Genomic DNA, 18,096 nt, shown 5'->3' with positions numbered 1-18,096 from the left:
TAAGAAAAGGACCAATATATAGCCACTTCCGCACATGCAGTGGTAGTCGTGCAACAAAGTGCACCGCCCGCCAGCCCGCTGATAAATGCGTATGCGGCAAATAATTCGAATCACACAACCGCCACCGCCAAATTACTCAACACGTGTTTCACACCTCCACGAGGCATCTTAAGGAGTTATGTTACACCGATTAGTGCCAAACATAGAGTGTTACTGTGTAATTATTAACTTTAATATATATATATGAATTTTCAAAACGCTTGGTCACACTATATCATTACGTTTATTAGAACTATTGATTTTTGAATCATATGCACCTTACATTAATTTACAATTAAACAAAACTTTCAACCCTTTGTAGTTTAATACATATTTTTAATCATCCTGTATATGATAAGTGAACGTTTGCCTGCGTTTGACCAGCAGCTAGCCTGATGGAAAGCGACGACGTGGTCAAAGATGAAGCACGTAGACTTAGTTCACCTATTAACCCTGATCTTCAAGAGACGAGAGGTGGTTAGACACTAAGATCAGAAAGTACACAATAGCCTCGCTAATTAAAAACGATATGTGACCTGAACTTCTTAGGCTATCCAAAAAAGATCTAACACAAATAATAAAAAGAAATAGGAATTGAAAATGTAAACAAAATAAAAATAAATATTGTAAAACCTGAGAAATGAGGTGATGGATGAAATGCATCAAAAAAGAGAGAATATAGAATGAAAGGGTAAGAACAGATGAAATGTAGGAAGTAAGAAAAAAAAATTAAAGATCTTAAAACACATGGTAGAAGAGCGCGAAAATAAATAAATATGTGTGAAAAAATTAATTCAAAAAAAATTTAAGTCCTTATTCCAAACTAGTTAGGAATACGATAGGTCCCTATTAGGCAGCAAAAAAATATTGAAGTATGCCACTAATTGCAAGTATAATTGGACTTTTCTGGTAATCTTTTTAGGTAAAAATTAATTAAAAATAAAATAAAGTCCCTTTTCCAAACTAGTTAGGGATAAGATAGGTCCCCAATATCAGAGGCCATAAAAAAAAGAGACCTGGGTAATATTACTCCGAAAATAAGGAAGCAGGCATATCGTTCCATACTGGGACAGTACGCATAGAAAACGTTTTGTTTTTATATAATACTAGCTGATCCCGCAAACGTTGTTTTGCAAAAAAAAATGTTATTTTAATTTACAAATAAAAAATAAGGGTTGACCGTAGAGGGGTGAAAATTTATGGTTGTATATATTCTTGTATGCTGTATCATAAAAAAATAAAAACAAAAAATTTTGTTAAAAAAAAAATTAAGTCTGAACAACCTTTATCACTTAGGGGTATAGAAAATAGATAGAGCCGATTCTCAGACTTACTGAATACGCATATTAAATTTGGTAAAAATCAGTCAAGCCGTTTCAGAGGAGTTCAAGTTCGAACACCGTGACACGAGAATTTTATATATTGGATAAGATTCTCTTTATAATATAACAGCTACATTACATCATCAGCGGTGTATCGAACAGGGGAAACCCACGACTGAGCTTCACTTATAAAAAAATCGAGTTAATGGCAACACTAACATTTCAAAAAATGTCTCGACTTAAAAACAAAGCGACTATTCCACTTTCAAAATAAACGGCTCATTTAAGTCGTGCGAAAGAGACAGCGCTCTACAACACTTCTCGCCTTGTGATTGGCTGACGGTTTTTATTGGTTGAATATTGTTTTCATAGTTTTAGGAATCGGTATAAATATGGACAAAGTTCGATCAATATACACACTTCCACTTTAGACTTCGTGTTGTCATCATCTCCAAGACCTACCAGCGTTACGCCATTTAAAAAAATAATATCGTGAAGTAATTTATATCATACGCACCCTACCAGCGTTAGACGAATTAAAAAAAATAATATCGTGAAGCGATTTATATCGCACACCGGCACAATTAGGAAAACTAAAAAAGGTAGATTTTTTAGCAGTTTTTGTAAATCTTGACACTAGTTTTTATTAATGTGTAAGTACTCTGTTAAGAAATACCGTACTTAAAATATTTCACATTTTTCAAGTGCGATGATAGGTTTTATTGTTCTTTAAAGAGTTTGCTGACATCGAGCGTTTTAATTATTTCTGATGAAGAACTTTGTTGGATGCTGTGTGTGATGACTGTGCTCCATTTAACTGTATACTTTCAATAGTGCATAAAAATGTGATTAAAAAAAATTGACCAAAAAAATTTTTTTTTGTTTCTCTTATTGTGCCGGTGTGTGTACATGTTATTGATAAATTATCCTTATTTTAGGATAATTACCGGCTCACTGTATTTAAAGTGAACAAGCGCCATAAAAGGTTTCGCTCATGTCTCTTTAGTCAACTAGGGCTGTTACATTATTTCTTCTCCTTTTCCGCCCACAGCAAGACATAGGCTCCCCCAACGATTGAAACCTATGTCGTCGAAAATATTCCATTCGGGAAAACTAAATGGTCATTTTAATTCCTCTGTTTCATGTTAATTCTTTTTAAGGCGATTTTTTTTATTTCATCATTTTTGTTATTGAAGATGTACATATTTAGTTATTACCTCTTTTAATTATGTGTCTTACATGTATTGTTTGCAACACACACAAATCCCGAATTAATTAATCGACATGGTGACCCTACATCTGGTATATCAAGAACGCGTGTTGACCGGATTGAAGCTTACATAACTCAACGCCAACAGGTAATCCTTGATGAAAGAGTAGGGTGTCCAACAATTGCTTAACCCTTTATACGTGACTGGCAACATGTAAACATATATGATCTCATATATGGTCACTCTGTGTTTGGCATCGGTGTAACATTACTCCTGAAGATGCCCCGTGGAGGGGTGAAACACTTGTTGAGTGATTTAACGGTGGTAGTTGTGTAATTCGCATTGTTTGCCACATACGCATTTATCAGCGGACTGGCGGGCGATGCACTTTATTGCACTTATTATTTATATTTATATTCGTCCTTTTCTTACTTAGGAGGGACTTCCGCAAAATAACGCCTACGATATATATGACCTGGCTATTCTGTTTAGAGGACACCGCTTCCGAGGTCACAATGGTTAGGAGAAGAATAGAGGAAGAAACGTCTCTCTTGGGCGAAGATAAATGTCGCAGTCTGCTTAGAGTATTGTAAGATGATACATTGCATGATATAAAAGAATAATTCTCAGGGATAGAACAAAATGTTAGGTTAGGTTAGGTTAGGAAACACATATATTATATACAAATAAGATTAAATATAAAAAATTAATATAAAATATTTATAAATAAGTTATATACAAGTCAAATTAGTTTGAAACTAATAATCTGTGATCTAGGATGACAACGAGAGAACGATGGCGAAGTGTGATAGAAGATATGAAAGAGATAGTGAAGGAGAGAAGTGTATGAGAAATGAAGATGAATAAAATTAAAATTCCGACAAATTATTTATGCGGTAATGTAGTCACTGCACCAAACACGGTAGAAGTTGAACGTGAGGTTCCCAAAAACGTAAGCCAAAGCATATGTAACATCGTCCTATATCTACGTGCAGTTAACCCTTAAATGCACATTGTTGTTTTTAAACAACATACTAAAAACCACAGATAAAATGGACCTTCTTTTAATTTCTTGTTAAATTTGACAACTAGTTCTTATTTGTGAACTAATTTTGTACATTTTTTAATGTTAGCACTATCCAATGTTTATAAGCATTGAAAATAAGTTAATGTCAAAATCACTTAGAAGAAAACTTTTCTAGCGGCGCGAAACTAAGTTTTGTAACTGTGTTTGGACTGATAAAATATCATGTAAGTATATAATATATTTTTATTTGCTTGATTATATCTTCAATTACATGTTCACGTTGTAAAACATTGAAAATCACTTGATGCTACAGTCGAATAGGACGAAATCTGGTATGTTGTAGGAAAACTACAATGCGCATTGCCTGCTAAATAAATGCATGTTTGGTGAAAGATTTTTCTTTTGGTTTTTACCATGCCGCGATTACTAGAAAGCAAAATTACAAAGTATTTAGAAACTCTTGAAGATTCAGTAGATGGCTTAGACGGGTGAGACTTCGAAGTAGAGGATGAAGGTCACTATTATCAAATCCTTCGAGATGTTCTTCGAGACCTTGAAAATGGTGATGACGGTGAGAATGCCCAGCCTGATGAAGTGGGTGCTGATCCTCTTCTCGTAATCGACAACGATGAAAATATGCCAGACCCTCCAATTTTGGAAGCCGAAGAAGCAGCACCCCAGAGTAAATAACAAGGGATTCCTAGACGACCTCTGATTTGGCGAAAACGAAAACTTGTTACTGCTGAAGACAGCCTTATTTTTAGGGGAGAAACTCAGATAACAGAAGCATTGATGTTTTGTAACACGCCGTATGTTTTTTTACATTTTATTTAACATCAGATCTAAAAAATAAAAATGTAGAACAAAGTAACTTATACGCAGCCCAGAAACAAATCTACTACTGCAAATGGCGCTAAACGTGGTCGACCTAGTGGGAGCACTATACAAAGAGAACTTGTAAAGAAGAAGTTCTGAGGACCAGCTCAAGCAATTCCTTTGAAAGACGTCAGATTGTATCAGACATGTCATTGGGCACTTTGACAGCAGCAGGTGCAAATTCCCAAAATGTTCAGGCTTTACATTAAAAATGTGCCAAAAATGCCGTGTATCTTTATATGATACGAAAAAAAGCAATTGTTTTTATAAATATCATAATGAAGCATAAATAAATACTTCTCAAAAACAATTTCCGCTCTTATTTTACCCATACTTGCAAAATCTCAATGAATGCGCAATGTAGTTAATAAACAACATTCACATTATTGCAAAAAAAAAGTAAAGTAAATTCATGTCTAGATTTTTTTAATCATTTTTCCTACGCTGTAATACATGTCTATTAACAAATATATTTTTTTCAAACGTGAAACAAAAATCGTCCATTTAAGGATTAAGAGAAGTGTATACAGGATGATTCCTAATCAGTATCAGTTTTAAAGAGGTGCATATATCGCTGCTTGTTTTTATTTGTTTACTATATTATACCACCCTGTCCACATATTCAATAATAAATAACTTGTTGGTAATATAGAAAAGGCTTTTTCAAAATTACTGCCTTAAGTTTTTGGCCTGTAGCATTCCAATAGAAATATTTCTATAATTTATTTGCTTTTAGTAAAACAATCATAAGTTTTATTCATGATTTCGATTCCCTATGTGTCACTGAACACCGTCGGGTACAACGAACGAACACCACGAACGAGCTTATCGGGGCTGACGGCGCGTTAAAAAGGTGCAGGGTGCAATTAAGGCAATAAAACTATGCGAGCTCTGTTGTCCGTGCCTCTTTTTATTGCACTTTTCATTGTAGGCGGTGAGATTAAATAAAATATGGAATACAATAAAGGCTCGACTTTCAGGCTTTATTGTTTATTTACTTCCCCTTCTATACCAGCGTCGAACAGTTTATAAATTACCTGCCAGCGGTATTTAAGGCTGCATTTAAGCTGTCTTGAGAAAAGCGAAAAGTGATTTGACCGACATACGGACCACAAAGAAGCTATGGTCGGCACTTTACTCAAGGTCGAAGGAGACTTCTTGGATTAATACTGCAGGTGTTCTAGTCCTAGTCTAGCGTTCGCTTAAATAAATTGTAAGCAAATAGTCAATACACATCCGTGGCTATTTGTTATCTCGATGCCGTGAATAAATGTGGTTATTGGGATGCAGAGATTCAACTGTAGAGTCTTTCGTCGTCTTTCCTCTCTATCTAAAGTCGGTCGCAAAGATTTATTTAAAGAAGAGATCTTAATCAGAGCTCCGCACACTCCTTTCTCCTTTGTTGTTCAAAAGTCGTCTATATCTCTCTCTCTCTCACACACACACACACACCTCTCGCTCGCACAATCTGACGTTTCTCTTCACGCATGATCTTACGTTCCATTCCATATAAATACATATCCTAACACGTAACAGTATAAAAACGCCTGTGAAGCACTAACCAAACGAAACGTTGTAGATAGCCCACAGTAAGAGGTTCTGCTTGAAAATGAAGGTTGTATAACTAATATCTTATTCGCTCCAATATCGAGGCCTATCATTTCAAAATTTATTCAACCACCGCAAGGCGATATGAGAATTTATTCCAAATACTTATTCATTTGTATTTTACGAGAGGTCATTGCAAATCCGGACAGATTCACGATCTCATAGGAAGTTGAAATTAATTCTGCATTACAAGGCGCTGAACACGGATCCGCTCGCATACTTTTAAATTTTACTATATTTATTCATCACGACGTCCAATGCTAGCCTCTCACTCAAATCGATCTTCAATATGACTATTTGAAAGTGCCTTGTATGCAGCGTCTTCTTACCAGCTTAACAAGGTCAAATGTTCCTTGTAGGACCGTTATTTAACATTGGAACTTTTAACAGAACTCTTATTGATCGTCAACTTATTATCTAATTATTTTTAACTCTGCTTCGCAATGTGTTATAGTTGTAATTAAGAAGCAGGAAGAAACTTAATAACACATCTTTCAATAAAGTTTAACACAGATTTACATATGTACTCTTTATCAGATATATCCTAAATGAAATCAAAATAATCAGATGACATCACTGCCAAGGATTCTTGTAATTTAAATATTCGTTTGAATAATAAGTTTTTTTACGTCAATTTATTTTTAACTTGCGTTTTGAATGTTGTAAATCAGGGGCGAGCAACCTTTTTTAGTCGGAGGGCCGCAGTTTCAAAAACAGTGGGCCATGAAAAAAAAAAGTATATATTCAAGGTTCGAACCATGTTCTAAACGTAATTTATTTTCGTAATAAACTCGATTTACAACTAATTAGACACTTTTATCATCTTTAAAGCCTTGAATCTAGCATTTAAAAAAAAATTATTTGCCTCGAGGGCCGCGGTTGCTCATCCCTGTTGTAAATGGTAGTCCAATGATGTTTTGCGACATTTTATTAAGTCCAGTCCGTGGGCTTTCATCCAGAATCTCAAGGCCACAATGGCTATCTGTTTTGAGCTCTGTGGCCTGGGCGCCCACTTCAACTGGCTCTACCGGTGGACTATCTCCATTACTTTTATTCGTCATCTAGATCAGGGGTAAGAAACATGCAGCCCGCGGGTCGCTGGCGGTCCTTTAAACATGTTTATACAACCCGCCAAGTATTTCTTTTATTTTAATATATCGACATTTTCCTTGCAATATATTGTTATAAAAGTAATTATACCATATAATAATAAACGAAACAACTAATCAAATCATGACTGTTTTACGTCGCAAAATACGTTTTTCTTGTTTTTTTTTTTAATTTATTTTACTTAAAAATTTGTATACGAACTCGTTACCTTATTAAAATTTTATACTTTTTATATTTTTATGTTTATTATTGAGGTTTTGTAAATTAAATTCATTAGTAAATGTTATTTGCGACCCACTAAAAAAATTTAAAATCTAACTAATCCGTTGATTAAATAAAGGTTACTCAGACTGATATCGGTACGCAACCACTATATTTACTTGATTAGGCTCCATATGACTACTGGATATTCAGCACCTTAAAAGGCTAACGCGGGGTCGACGTTTTGACCCGATTGAGACAAAAACCCAACCGAAGGTCTTGAAGGCTATACCGGAAAAAGACTATACAAATGAGAAAAGGTCCAATCACCCCTCCATGGTTCATCTTCAGGAGTTATGTTACACCGATTAGTGCCAAACACAGAGTCACACGATGAAACACGTGTTGAGTGATTTGGCGGTGGCGGTTGTGTGATTCGCATTGTTTGCCGCATACGCATTTATCAGCGGGCTGGCGGGCGGTGCACTTTGTTGCACGACTACTACTGCAAGTGACTAAATATTGGTCCTTTTCTTACTCAGGATGGACTTCCGCGAGGTAACGCTTGATTCCATTAAATATTTTTTTTTAACCGTTACACACACAAAATATATACATACATATGTTTTGTCTATATATACTACCCGTTATTTATTCCTCTACTATTTTCATCTATGGTTGTCTGAAAAAAATTGCCTTGTGTGATAAGACCGCCCATGGTACTTTTTTCTTGCATGCTACTATGTATATATTTTCTAGCATGTACAATAAAGAATATTAAATTAATTACTATATGGCATGGTTTGTTGATTACGAAGCTGGATATATTGTTGATTAGAAATAAATACTTGTACTTTATCCCCCCTAATAGATGGAATAAAAAAGAGGAGATCCGTAATCGAGCTAAAGTAATCGAAATAGCCCAGCGAATTGGCAAGTTAAAGATGCAGTAGGCAGGCTATATAGCACGCAGAACAGTTACCTTAAGGTTTTAGTGTAAATCTAAGACAAGTCTAAGTCTAAGACAAATCTAAGTCAAGCCCAGCGTAGGATGTCCATCCATAAGGTGGACAAAAGACCTTGTTAAAGTGGTTTGAGGAAGATGGATCAGACTATACAGATTGATTCTAGGACTAGGAAAAGTCGTGTCAACCAAAAAAGCCGGCGTATGCTTTCATCAGCTGATATTCCTTGACAAAGGTCAGACTACCACTGTATGTGCGGAAGTGGCTACATATAGGTCCTTTTCTTACTTAGGATGGACTTCCGCAAGGTAACGCCTAATTCCATTAAATATTAAAGACTAAACTGATTGATTCTAAGACTAGGAACAGTCATGTCAACCAAAAAAGCCAACGTATGCTTTTATCTGCTGATATTCCTTGATAAAACACCTCCAAGGATCGCCATGAGACTCGACTCTGCGTCGCATCTAGTGACTTACCGCAACGTAAATAAATAAAAATTAAATTAATATGGGTAAACGTGCACCCTTATACAGAATGTGTGACCTCCACAATTCATATGTTAGTGATATTGATATATTCTCGTGCTCTCATAATCTAATATATAAAATTCTCGTGCCACGGTGTTCGAACTTGAACTCCTCCGAAACGGCTTGACCGATTTTTACCAAATTTAATATGCGTATTCAGTATGTCTGAGAATCGGCTACTATCTATTTTCCATACCCCTAAGAGATAAGGGTGGTCCACCCCTAAATTTTATTTTTAATTTTTTAGACAATTTTTTTGGTTTTTATTTTATTATGATACAGCATACAAAAATACATACAAACCTAAATTTTCACCCCTCTACGATCAACCCTTATCTGACATTTGTTAATTAAAAACTTTAATTATTTTGCAAAACAACGTTTGTGGGATCAGCTAGTATAAATATATAAACCATAACCATTGATCCCTGTTTAGTAACGTTATTATTTGTTTTTTCATTGTTTGACTATAAATCATTATATGTTCTCAGTGAGATAGTTAGGTAACAACTGTAACTAATTTTATATTTCTAAGCTTCTATGTTTATACTTTCTTACTGCCTTTTGTTACTAACTCCAATAAAAAAAAAAAAAAACCTTGACGAGTCGTCACATTAGAAGCTAGTAATAATTAATGGTACTCACCATTGGGTGGTGTCAATGAGAAGCCGTTCTCCTCAGCCCAGCCGACAGGGTGGATGTACGGCGACGTGGGGTCGGCCCAGTAATCGTACACGTGGTCCCAGCTGTCGAAGTTCACCAGCAACCTGTTCTCCAGCATATCGGCCACGCTGGCCACGCACACCATGTCGTTTTGCAGGTCCTCAGCCTCCAGCTTCATGCCCACTCGGAATCCGTTCGGCTTCACCGTCTGCTATATAGAGATGGTAAAATATATTCATTAATATTGATTCTATAATACACAAAAAGAACTACTTTAGTTATTTATAACTAAAAAGATAAATATTTTCTGAGATATATTAGGGGAACCGAAAAGTAATGTCGCTTTCTTAAGTTAAATTCACACGACTGCATCATTAAAAATTTTTCATTTCTATTCAACAATATATTCACCTTCGTTATCAACAACCTTTTGCCATCTAGTATACAAATTTTCAATGCTGCAGTGGTAAAAATCAATCAATTTTTCGGAAAAAAATATTTCGACAAAAACGACATTACTATCCTAACATATTGTTTATATGCCAAAATTTATATTACTATATAAACACACTGAGAGACATATAGATATAATAAATAAATACACAACTCGTAACACTTAAATTTAATTGAAAAATTCAAAAAGTTACCAAATACACAACATATAATAAAGTTCCACAAGATATCTTTGTCATTCCGTTTCTTAGTTATAAATCTAAAATTAAATGTATGCTATTAAATAAATCTTATTATATCATTCAATAGTTTTTAGTTGAATGAAATGTGTGGAACTTGGTTTTTTCACCCACCATGATAAATTCCATTGAAAAAGATCAACCGTTCAGTTTCTGGTCTGATCTTCTCGACAGATCAACATCAGCCAGTGATATCTTACTACTTATGTTAAAATAATCGACGATTCAAAAGCGTATGTATTTGTCTACTTAAATAAAGATGTTTTGAATTTAAAGTTATTATTCCATTGACTGCTCACAGTCTTCCTACTAAAGTTACATAATTATTCTATTTAAAGTAATTGTATCATCATCAAAATTCAAAACACATATTAAAAGTAAATTAATGTAAAAAGCTTATTATTCAATAAATAAATATTAAAACGACAAGAATCCTTAGCAGTGATTTAATTCAGCTATATCTAATAGAGTGTATATGTATAAATCTGTGTTAAAATTTATTAAAAGATTTGTTGTTGTGGAGTTTCTTACTGCTTCTTCTCCACAACTATAGTACCTCATAAAGCAAGAAGATATATAAGAGTTCATTAAAAGTTGTTCCAAAGTTATGTATATATATATAAATATATACTCATCGGGCTTTCAAAGCAATCTTTAATATTAACAATGGCGACATTATAACTTCCCATATAAATAATGGTTGCATTGTGGTCGCTTTATAAGTGAGACAACATTAAAAAATTACTATATACATACATTGCACAAAGAAAGATCAAACCAATGCAGTAACATGAATTTTGACATAAACAGTTCTTAATTTGAAAATCTTTCCCCTTGATACCTTTTATTTCAAGTCACAATAATAAATAGTCATTACTAACATGTTAAAGTAAAATAAATTTATTGAACATTGGAACTTTTAAGAGAACTTTTTTTAATATGTTTTATTTTTGACTGTGTTACGCAAACTATTATAGTTATGGAGAAGGAGGAAGAAACTCAAAAACAACACATCTTTTAATAAAGTTTAACACAGATTTATACATATACAGTTTATCTGATAAATCTTAAATGAAATCAAAATAATCAAGCGACATCACTGCCAAGGATTTTTGTCATTTAAATATTCATTTATTGAAACAATAAACATTTCCTGTAAATCCACTTGTAATATATGTTTTGAATTTTGAAAATGGTAGTCCAATAATGCGTTACAGAATTTTATTACAGAATTTTGTTAAAAAAATCTGATTCAATTTATTATAAATGAATTAAGAATTTTTCGATCGAAACTTTGGTTCAGTCAGTATATCACAGTGCCTTGTAAATATACACTATAGAAGTCTCCTATTTTTTTTAAAATTTATTATAATTATTGTAATCATACAAAATATTATCGTAAATATATTGTGAGGTCACTGTAAGATTTTAGATTTTTTTGAACCATTTTCTAAGCCATAAGTTGTTGGATGTCTCTCTTTTGCAAAACAGAAATAAGTTTTTTGTCTTAATCTGAAAGACTATTGTAATAATGACATTGACCATAGATAATCTTATCACAATTTTTTTGTTTTGATTGATAATAAATATATGACAGGTAAGGTCAGGTATATATGAACATATTTACACAGTAATAAATTAATGTAAATTCATATACAACTTACCGTAGTAGTTATATGTGAAAAGAGATGCCTCGGCGCGGCTACCGCCCTCATTTTCTTCAGGTACAATGGCCACGAGAAGCCCGCTGGCGTGTAGCTAGCAGGAGGCTTAAGAGACCGTCCATTCTTCTCACACCAGCCAGGAGGGAAGATGTCTATGGAGTCTGCATTCACCCAGAAGTCATAAAGGTCCGGGTACTCGTCAAAGTGGAGACGCATCCTGTACCCCTGGACCTCAGCCACTGACACTACACAGAACAGCGATGGATGCTGAGGATCTATAGCTTCTAAACGCATTCCAACTTTGAAACCATTCCGGTTGTATGGGAATGGATCTTTGAATAGTTTTACTGGAGCGGCTTTCGCTTTACAGATATCAAGGTATCTCATCCATGAGAAACCGTTTTTTCCACACATCCAAGGATACTTCTCATCTTCTATTAAATCTTCGCTCATCTTTAGTAATGCTGCTTCAGTTAATGGAATATCACCAGCAACTGACTCGAAATTCTTGGGTGAAACTTTACCATCTTTACACTCTTGAATATCAGATTCTGATAGCTGCTTCCTCATTAACAACTTCTTCATTTTATTCCTCTTCTTCACCAATTCAGCCTTTTCTCTGTCTTTCTTTTTCTGTGCTGCCTTCTGTACTTCCGTCTGGCAAGTGACACTGCAGAAGTTGGGTGTTATGAACTCTGCAGACATGCCATGGCAACCACATCCATCACATCTATACAAGTCTTCTGGTGAAGTTGGTTTCTTCTCCTTGTTCACAGCATCATTTATTTGCTTTAATGGTGTATATTTGGTAGCCTGGTTCCCTGACATTCTATTGTGGTCTTCAACCAAATCAATTAATCCGAATTCATTTGTTTGAAATTGTAGTCTACTTCCCTGAAGATGTGCAACGCCATTATTCCATATCAACCCTGGAGGGTCCTCCTCTGATGTAGGCTCACTATTATTACCTTTTAAATTTTTCCTTGAATTGAAGTCATTGAGCGATTGGTACAGAGCATCAATGCTTGCCTCTGGAATCAATTTAATCTTCTCCTTGTCATCCTCAAGGTCCGAATCACCACCAATGTTGGTCTTCATATCTAGATCTTTATCTAACTTCTCATCACAGAACAAAGAAGGCACCCGATGATCATCGTTAATATCAGAGTCCATATGGCTGTTCAAACTGTCTATCCTAGCCATTTGTGGTAAAGGCGGCTTTAGATTCTTATTAGTAAAATCATTAAGTGAGATTCTCCTCTTAATGCTAGCATTTGAGACTTTCCTCTCTCCATTATCAGAGTTAGAGCGACGAAGTATAGCAGGCGCTGCTACAGTCATTGGTGCGATATCTCTATCAATTATATTCTTGTTTAACAAACTCTTACTCTTCTCTGGTATCGCCAAAGTAAATGACTTCTCAAGTGTATGACCACCTTCCTCATCAGCTATAGAGACTGTGTAAATATCATCATTCATTGAAGAATTTGTTTCTGGTATCGATAGAGTATATTCGCCTTGTTCTCCAGTCGGTTCAGCTCTTGAACCTGGAATGGACATAGCGAAAGACTTTTCGTTTTTTGGACTCAGAGGTATGGTCATATCTTTACCATTTACATTCATTAAACTTCCTAGTGGGTGTAGTGGAGGCATATCTGATGAATCCATAGATGGAGTATCCCTCATAACAGTTATATTTCCTTGCGGATCATTTTGTATTTGTCCGTTTGCAATTTGTAAATTTATTATTGGACCTTTAGATGCCATTGTTGCTGGTAGAGTAACGGGAAGAATAAACTTTGTGTTTTGTATTTTAGGCATGTTCATTGGTGTTAAGAAAAGTTTTTGATTGTTTGAATTAACAGCCTGTTGATTGCTAGATATAAGGATAGATTGATTTTCATTCATTGCTTTTGTGTTATTTTTCTTTACGGATCCCAAATATGCGATCGCCTGCTTCGCTTGTGTCATAGGAGCTATGCTGACAGGAACCATCATTTTATCATTGGATTTAGGTTTTTGGATTACAATTGGTTGTGAAGCATTCGCTGGGGCAAGAATTGAAGACTTATTAGGCTTTGGCATTTGAGCAATATTTGGTTTATTATTTACATTTGATATTAAATGTATATTAGAGTTTGTAGCGACCTGAAACAAAGGTATATGATAGAAACCTACAATTTATTTTAATTAACACACTAAAAAACACAACAGCAGAAGAAAAAACCTGACAATAGAATATTGTTTATAAAGAAATATTAGTTTCTGTGATATTAACCACAGCTCCTAAAAATTTAATTAATCAGTTAATAATAAAGACAATTTATGTTTTAAATTATACATAAAATATTTAAACCTAGTTAAAAATAGTTCCTTTTTTTCAATCCTTATTTATTATGGCAACCTCATCAAGCAATTTTAATAATAATATATCTATATATAGAATATTGTTTACTAAGATTACATATTTCCTTATATAATGTATACATACACAAACATTGACAAATGTTTATGATCTATTTTAAAAAAATAATGTTTAATTTAAAAAATATATTTTTCATAAATTCAAATAATTATTCACTTTGGATCACCCATAGCGAACACCTATATATTGTGAGAATATAATGGAAGAACCTGATTTGAAAGGAACTGAAATAAAATTAAGGTCCCTTTTATTGGGATTCTATTACTTAAAACACATGGATATTTCAATTCCAAACATGCTCTAAATGTAAAAACCCACAATAAATTTCTTAGTTGTTTATGGATGACCAACACATGGTCTGTGGACCACTTGCAGCACTTTAAACATACTTATGCGGCTCTCCAAGTATTTATCAAATTGAATCTATTTTATAGATTTTCTCTCATTAATATTTTGTTATAAAAACAATTATAAAATGGTAGAACATCCTAGAGAAACAATCAATCAAAAATGTCCACAGATCAAGACAATGATACAAGATTAGAAAGCTGCGTGAATATTGTTATCTCATCAATTACGGCTTATATAAATCAGCTTAGAATAATGTTGAACAGTGCCAAATTTCTCATTAAAAATTTCAAGTAATTTTATTTCTTTTTCATTATTCCTTTAATATTTTTTTGTTTATTTTCACATTTTGCCTTTACATTTGTAAGTGGAATCACTATATTGATTTTTTAAAAATATTAGTGTTTACTATAAATGAAGTTTTGTAAATTATTTATATGTAAGCTTATGTGTTGCAAAAAATTAAAGTTTGGATTTGCCTATTGATTAAAAAGGTTTCTCACCCCGAAACTTAAGTAATACATTTTTATGTAATCATGTTTTTAATAAACTTTATTGCATAATATTTCTGAGGTAGAAGTTTCTACATATAACAGAAGTATATATTTGTAACTAAACAATATGATTTTAAATGAATATATATAATTAAAAGTATAATTATTAACATATTGAAATATATGTAACAATTTACAAATATAAATAAAGCCACATAAACAATTGATAAATGAACTGGAACTTAGTGATAAATAATACATTTCAATGTATGTATGTTTAAATTATTTATCACATATATACTGTACATGAATGTGGTTTTAGCAGTTCCACTTATTTTTTCAGGCTATATCAGTGTTAAAATAAATTAATATGAATATCTAATATAAAAGATAAAATTTAAAATTTAAATATAGAAAAAAATACTCACAGGTCTCCGCACAATAATCTGTGGTGGATTACCACTTGTACTGGCCTGACTTATCACCTCTGTACTTGTCACTGGTTTGAGACCAGTCGGTGTCTGTATGTAAACAACATGAGGCACATTCCTCTGTGCACCCCTCAGCTGCACAGGACCAGGATTTCCAGCTCCGGGAAGAGCCAACTGTATTGCATTGTTGGGGGAGTTTGGAATTTGTACAACTGAATTTGAAGTAACTTGCATTTGGGACAGTGGTGTAGGATTGTTCATTTTGACTTGAAGTCCAGTTGAATCTGGTAACTGAAGCTGTGTTGAACTGGAGACATTCATATCAGAATTTGGATCAATGTTACCTGGCCTTGGATTTGATCCCATATGGACATGAATTATTGAACTGTGCAAAGGCTGTGTGTTTTGCAAGAGTGGCATGGACGGCAGAGTTTGCCCGGTCAACTGTATATTCTGACTGACCGGCGGCAATTGCAATGGTACATTAATTGTTTCACCGGCTGGCAACTGCACAGGTACATTGGTTGTACCAGAAACTTGGAGCGGAAGACTGACAGGTGTTATTTGTAGTGGCACAGTACTTGTGGCAGCTGACAATTGCACAGGGACATTGATGTTAGAAGTAGACCCTGGAATTTGTACAGGGACATGTACAGTGGATAGCTGAAGGGGATATGGAGAATTATTTGTGTGAATCTTCACAGGCGCAATGGAGTGCGTGACTAAATTGTGGGTGATTGGCATCGAGCTCTGAGGCGCCTGCACCGAGGACACGATCATGCTGCTTGAAATTGGCGCCTGAAATATATTAAATGACGTCAATGAGGACGAACCATATTTGTTGCAATTCACGAGAGCAGTTCAACTCACGCGCAATGTGTTCAAGAGCACATTATGCTGCGAACTATTTTGCGACAGATTGCCACTAATGTTGGAGTTGGCGGCCTTTAACAATCTTTTTTTCAATATTTCCGTTTTTGGATCGTCAAAGTTTTGAAGTACATTATTCTGCTGCCTCTCCATTTCTCGCCAACGAAAACATTGGCCAAATCATTACCGACGTTTTAATTATCTTTTACAATTCATTATTGACCACCTGTAACGTATTTAAAAATAAAATATTGTCAAGTAAAAATCACTTCAACGCACAACTCACTTTTAAAATAATTAACACGCAGTGATAAAGTTTCTTTGGTTAATTAAAAATTATAGTAAAAAAAATTACACTACTTCTGTATTGATTTGTATTAACCAAAATTATTACATTTTTCTTTCGCGACTATCGCGCTCTATCAATTGTGCAGCTACTTTTGCAGGACCACAACCTTTTGAAAAGAAAAGTTCTCGAAACACTGAAACGATAATTTGTTACTTACATTTATTACTTCGAGGGTAAAGGGGAATTTTCTCGGTAATATTCTAGTTATTGCAGTTTCATAGTCGTCTTTAAAACCATTAAAGAAAAATAAATTATGCTCAGCAAAGCGACGAATTTTACCTGCCTACACAACTGGTAATAGTTCTGACAACATAGCCGAATTATTACAGCATTTCTTAGGTTGGCACTTTCGAAATTTTAGCCCAATCAACAGCGAGCATTTCTGTGACGAAGCTTTCGCGCCCGATTATTCAGCTAAAAAAATGAAAGATAAGTACTACATAATTATCATAACTACACAATACATATTCAACTATTGGTAACAAAAAGGCCATCGAGATTTCGCCCTACTATTTCTTAAGTCATATACTTTAATTACTTTATTTCTAATAACAAAAATCTTAAAATATTACATCATTGTTTTTAGCTGCTCGCCAAATTTATTAAAAATTTTATTTAAGTTTTAATTACGTAATATTTTTTTTACGGTTTATATGTAAAAAGTATTATACGTAAATTTGTATCAACAACACTGTTAAATAATATCTAGGCTGTTATCAAATTATCATATTGTATAAAACAGGAAATACCGGAATCGGAAATTAAATACCTACCACTCCATTTAAGTTTAGAATTTTGCGTTACGTTCCCGCTACGAGTTTCCGTTCTTTTAGTTTTCCGTTCGGATACATGCAGTAGCATTCGTATAGTTAATCGAAGCGAAGAAATTTATGTTATTTTTGAACAGTAATATTAAAAATATTCAATGGAATATATAAGAAACATTGAAAATGAAAAAATTATTCACGAGAAAAAACTTCTAACTGAAAATAAAAAAAAAAGTTTTCTATCACTTTCTAATCATGTTGATTAAAAAGATAATTCCAATGACAAAATTTAAGAGCAAAAATAATAAACATTCTTTCGAATTTATCAAAAACTACACGTAGCTTGCTTTTTACAATGAATTGCAAATGAGAGTAACATTTTATCCCTTAAGCAAATGGGCAAAACACAATCAGGTGTTGCTTATTTGCCCAAGATATAACAATTTAATTAACATTCCGATAGTGGACTTTATTACCATATAAGGTTTCAGCTTACAATTCACT

The 18,096-nt window shown here is 33.8% G+C and overlaps 1 protein-coding gene across 1 annotated transcript in view; it reads right to left on the bottom strand.

The window, feature by feature from the left end:
- The window catches only part of l(3)mbt (lethal (3) malignant brain tumor), a 33,394-nt gene extending 16,296 nt beyond the window's left edge, over window positions 1-17,098 (bottom strand). The window contains exons 1-5 of the mRNA XM_068773353.1: window positions 16,983-17,098; window positions 16,477-16,702; window positions 15,604-16,404; window positions 11,909-14,056; window positions 9,535-9,760 (exon numbers count right to left, since the gene is read on the bottom strand). Coding sequence (XP_068629454.1) covers window positions 9,535-9,760; window positions 11,909-14,056; window positions 15,604-16,404; window positions 16,477-16,629 — 3,328 coding nt within the window. The 5' untranslated portion in view covers window positions 16,630-16,702; window positions 16,983-17,098. The remainder of the gene's footprint in view (window positions 1-9,534; window positions 9,761-11,908; window positions 14,057-15,603; window positions 16,405-16,476; window positions 16,703-16,982) is intronic.
- Between the last annotated feature and the right edge of the window lie 998 nt (window positions 17,099-18,096).

The sequence above is a fragment of the Battus philenor genome, unplaced genomic scaffold (assembly GCF_028537555.1).
Source record: "Battus philenor isolate CCGP_79_NKW_IND1 unplaced genomic scaffold, ilBatPhil1.0.hap1 SCAF_6, whole genome shotgun sequence".
In the NCBI taxonomy this organism is placed as follows: domain Eukaryota; kingdom Metazoa; phylum Arthropoda; class Insecta; order Lepidoptera; family Papilionidae; genus Battus; species Battus philenor.
Note: the sequence above shows the minus strand (reverse complement) of the source record. Positions and strands in the feature narration are given on the sequence as shown.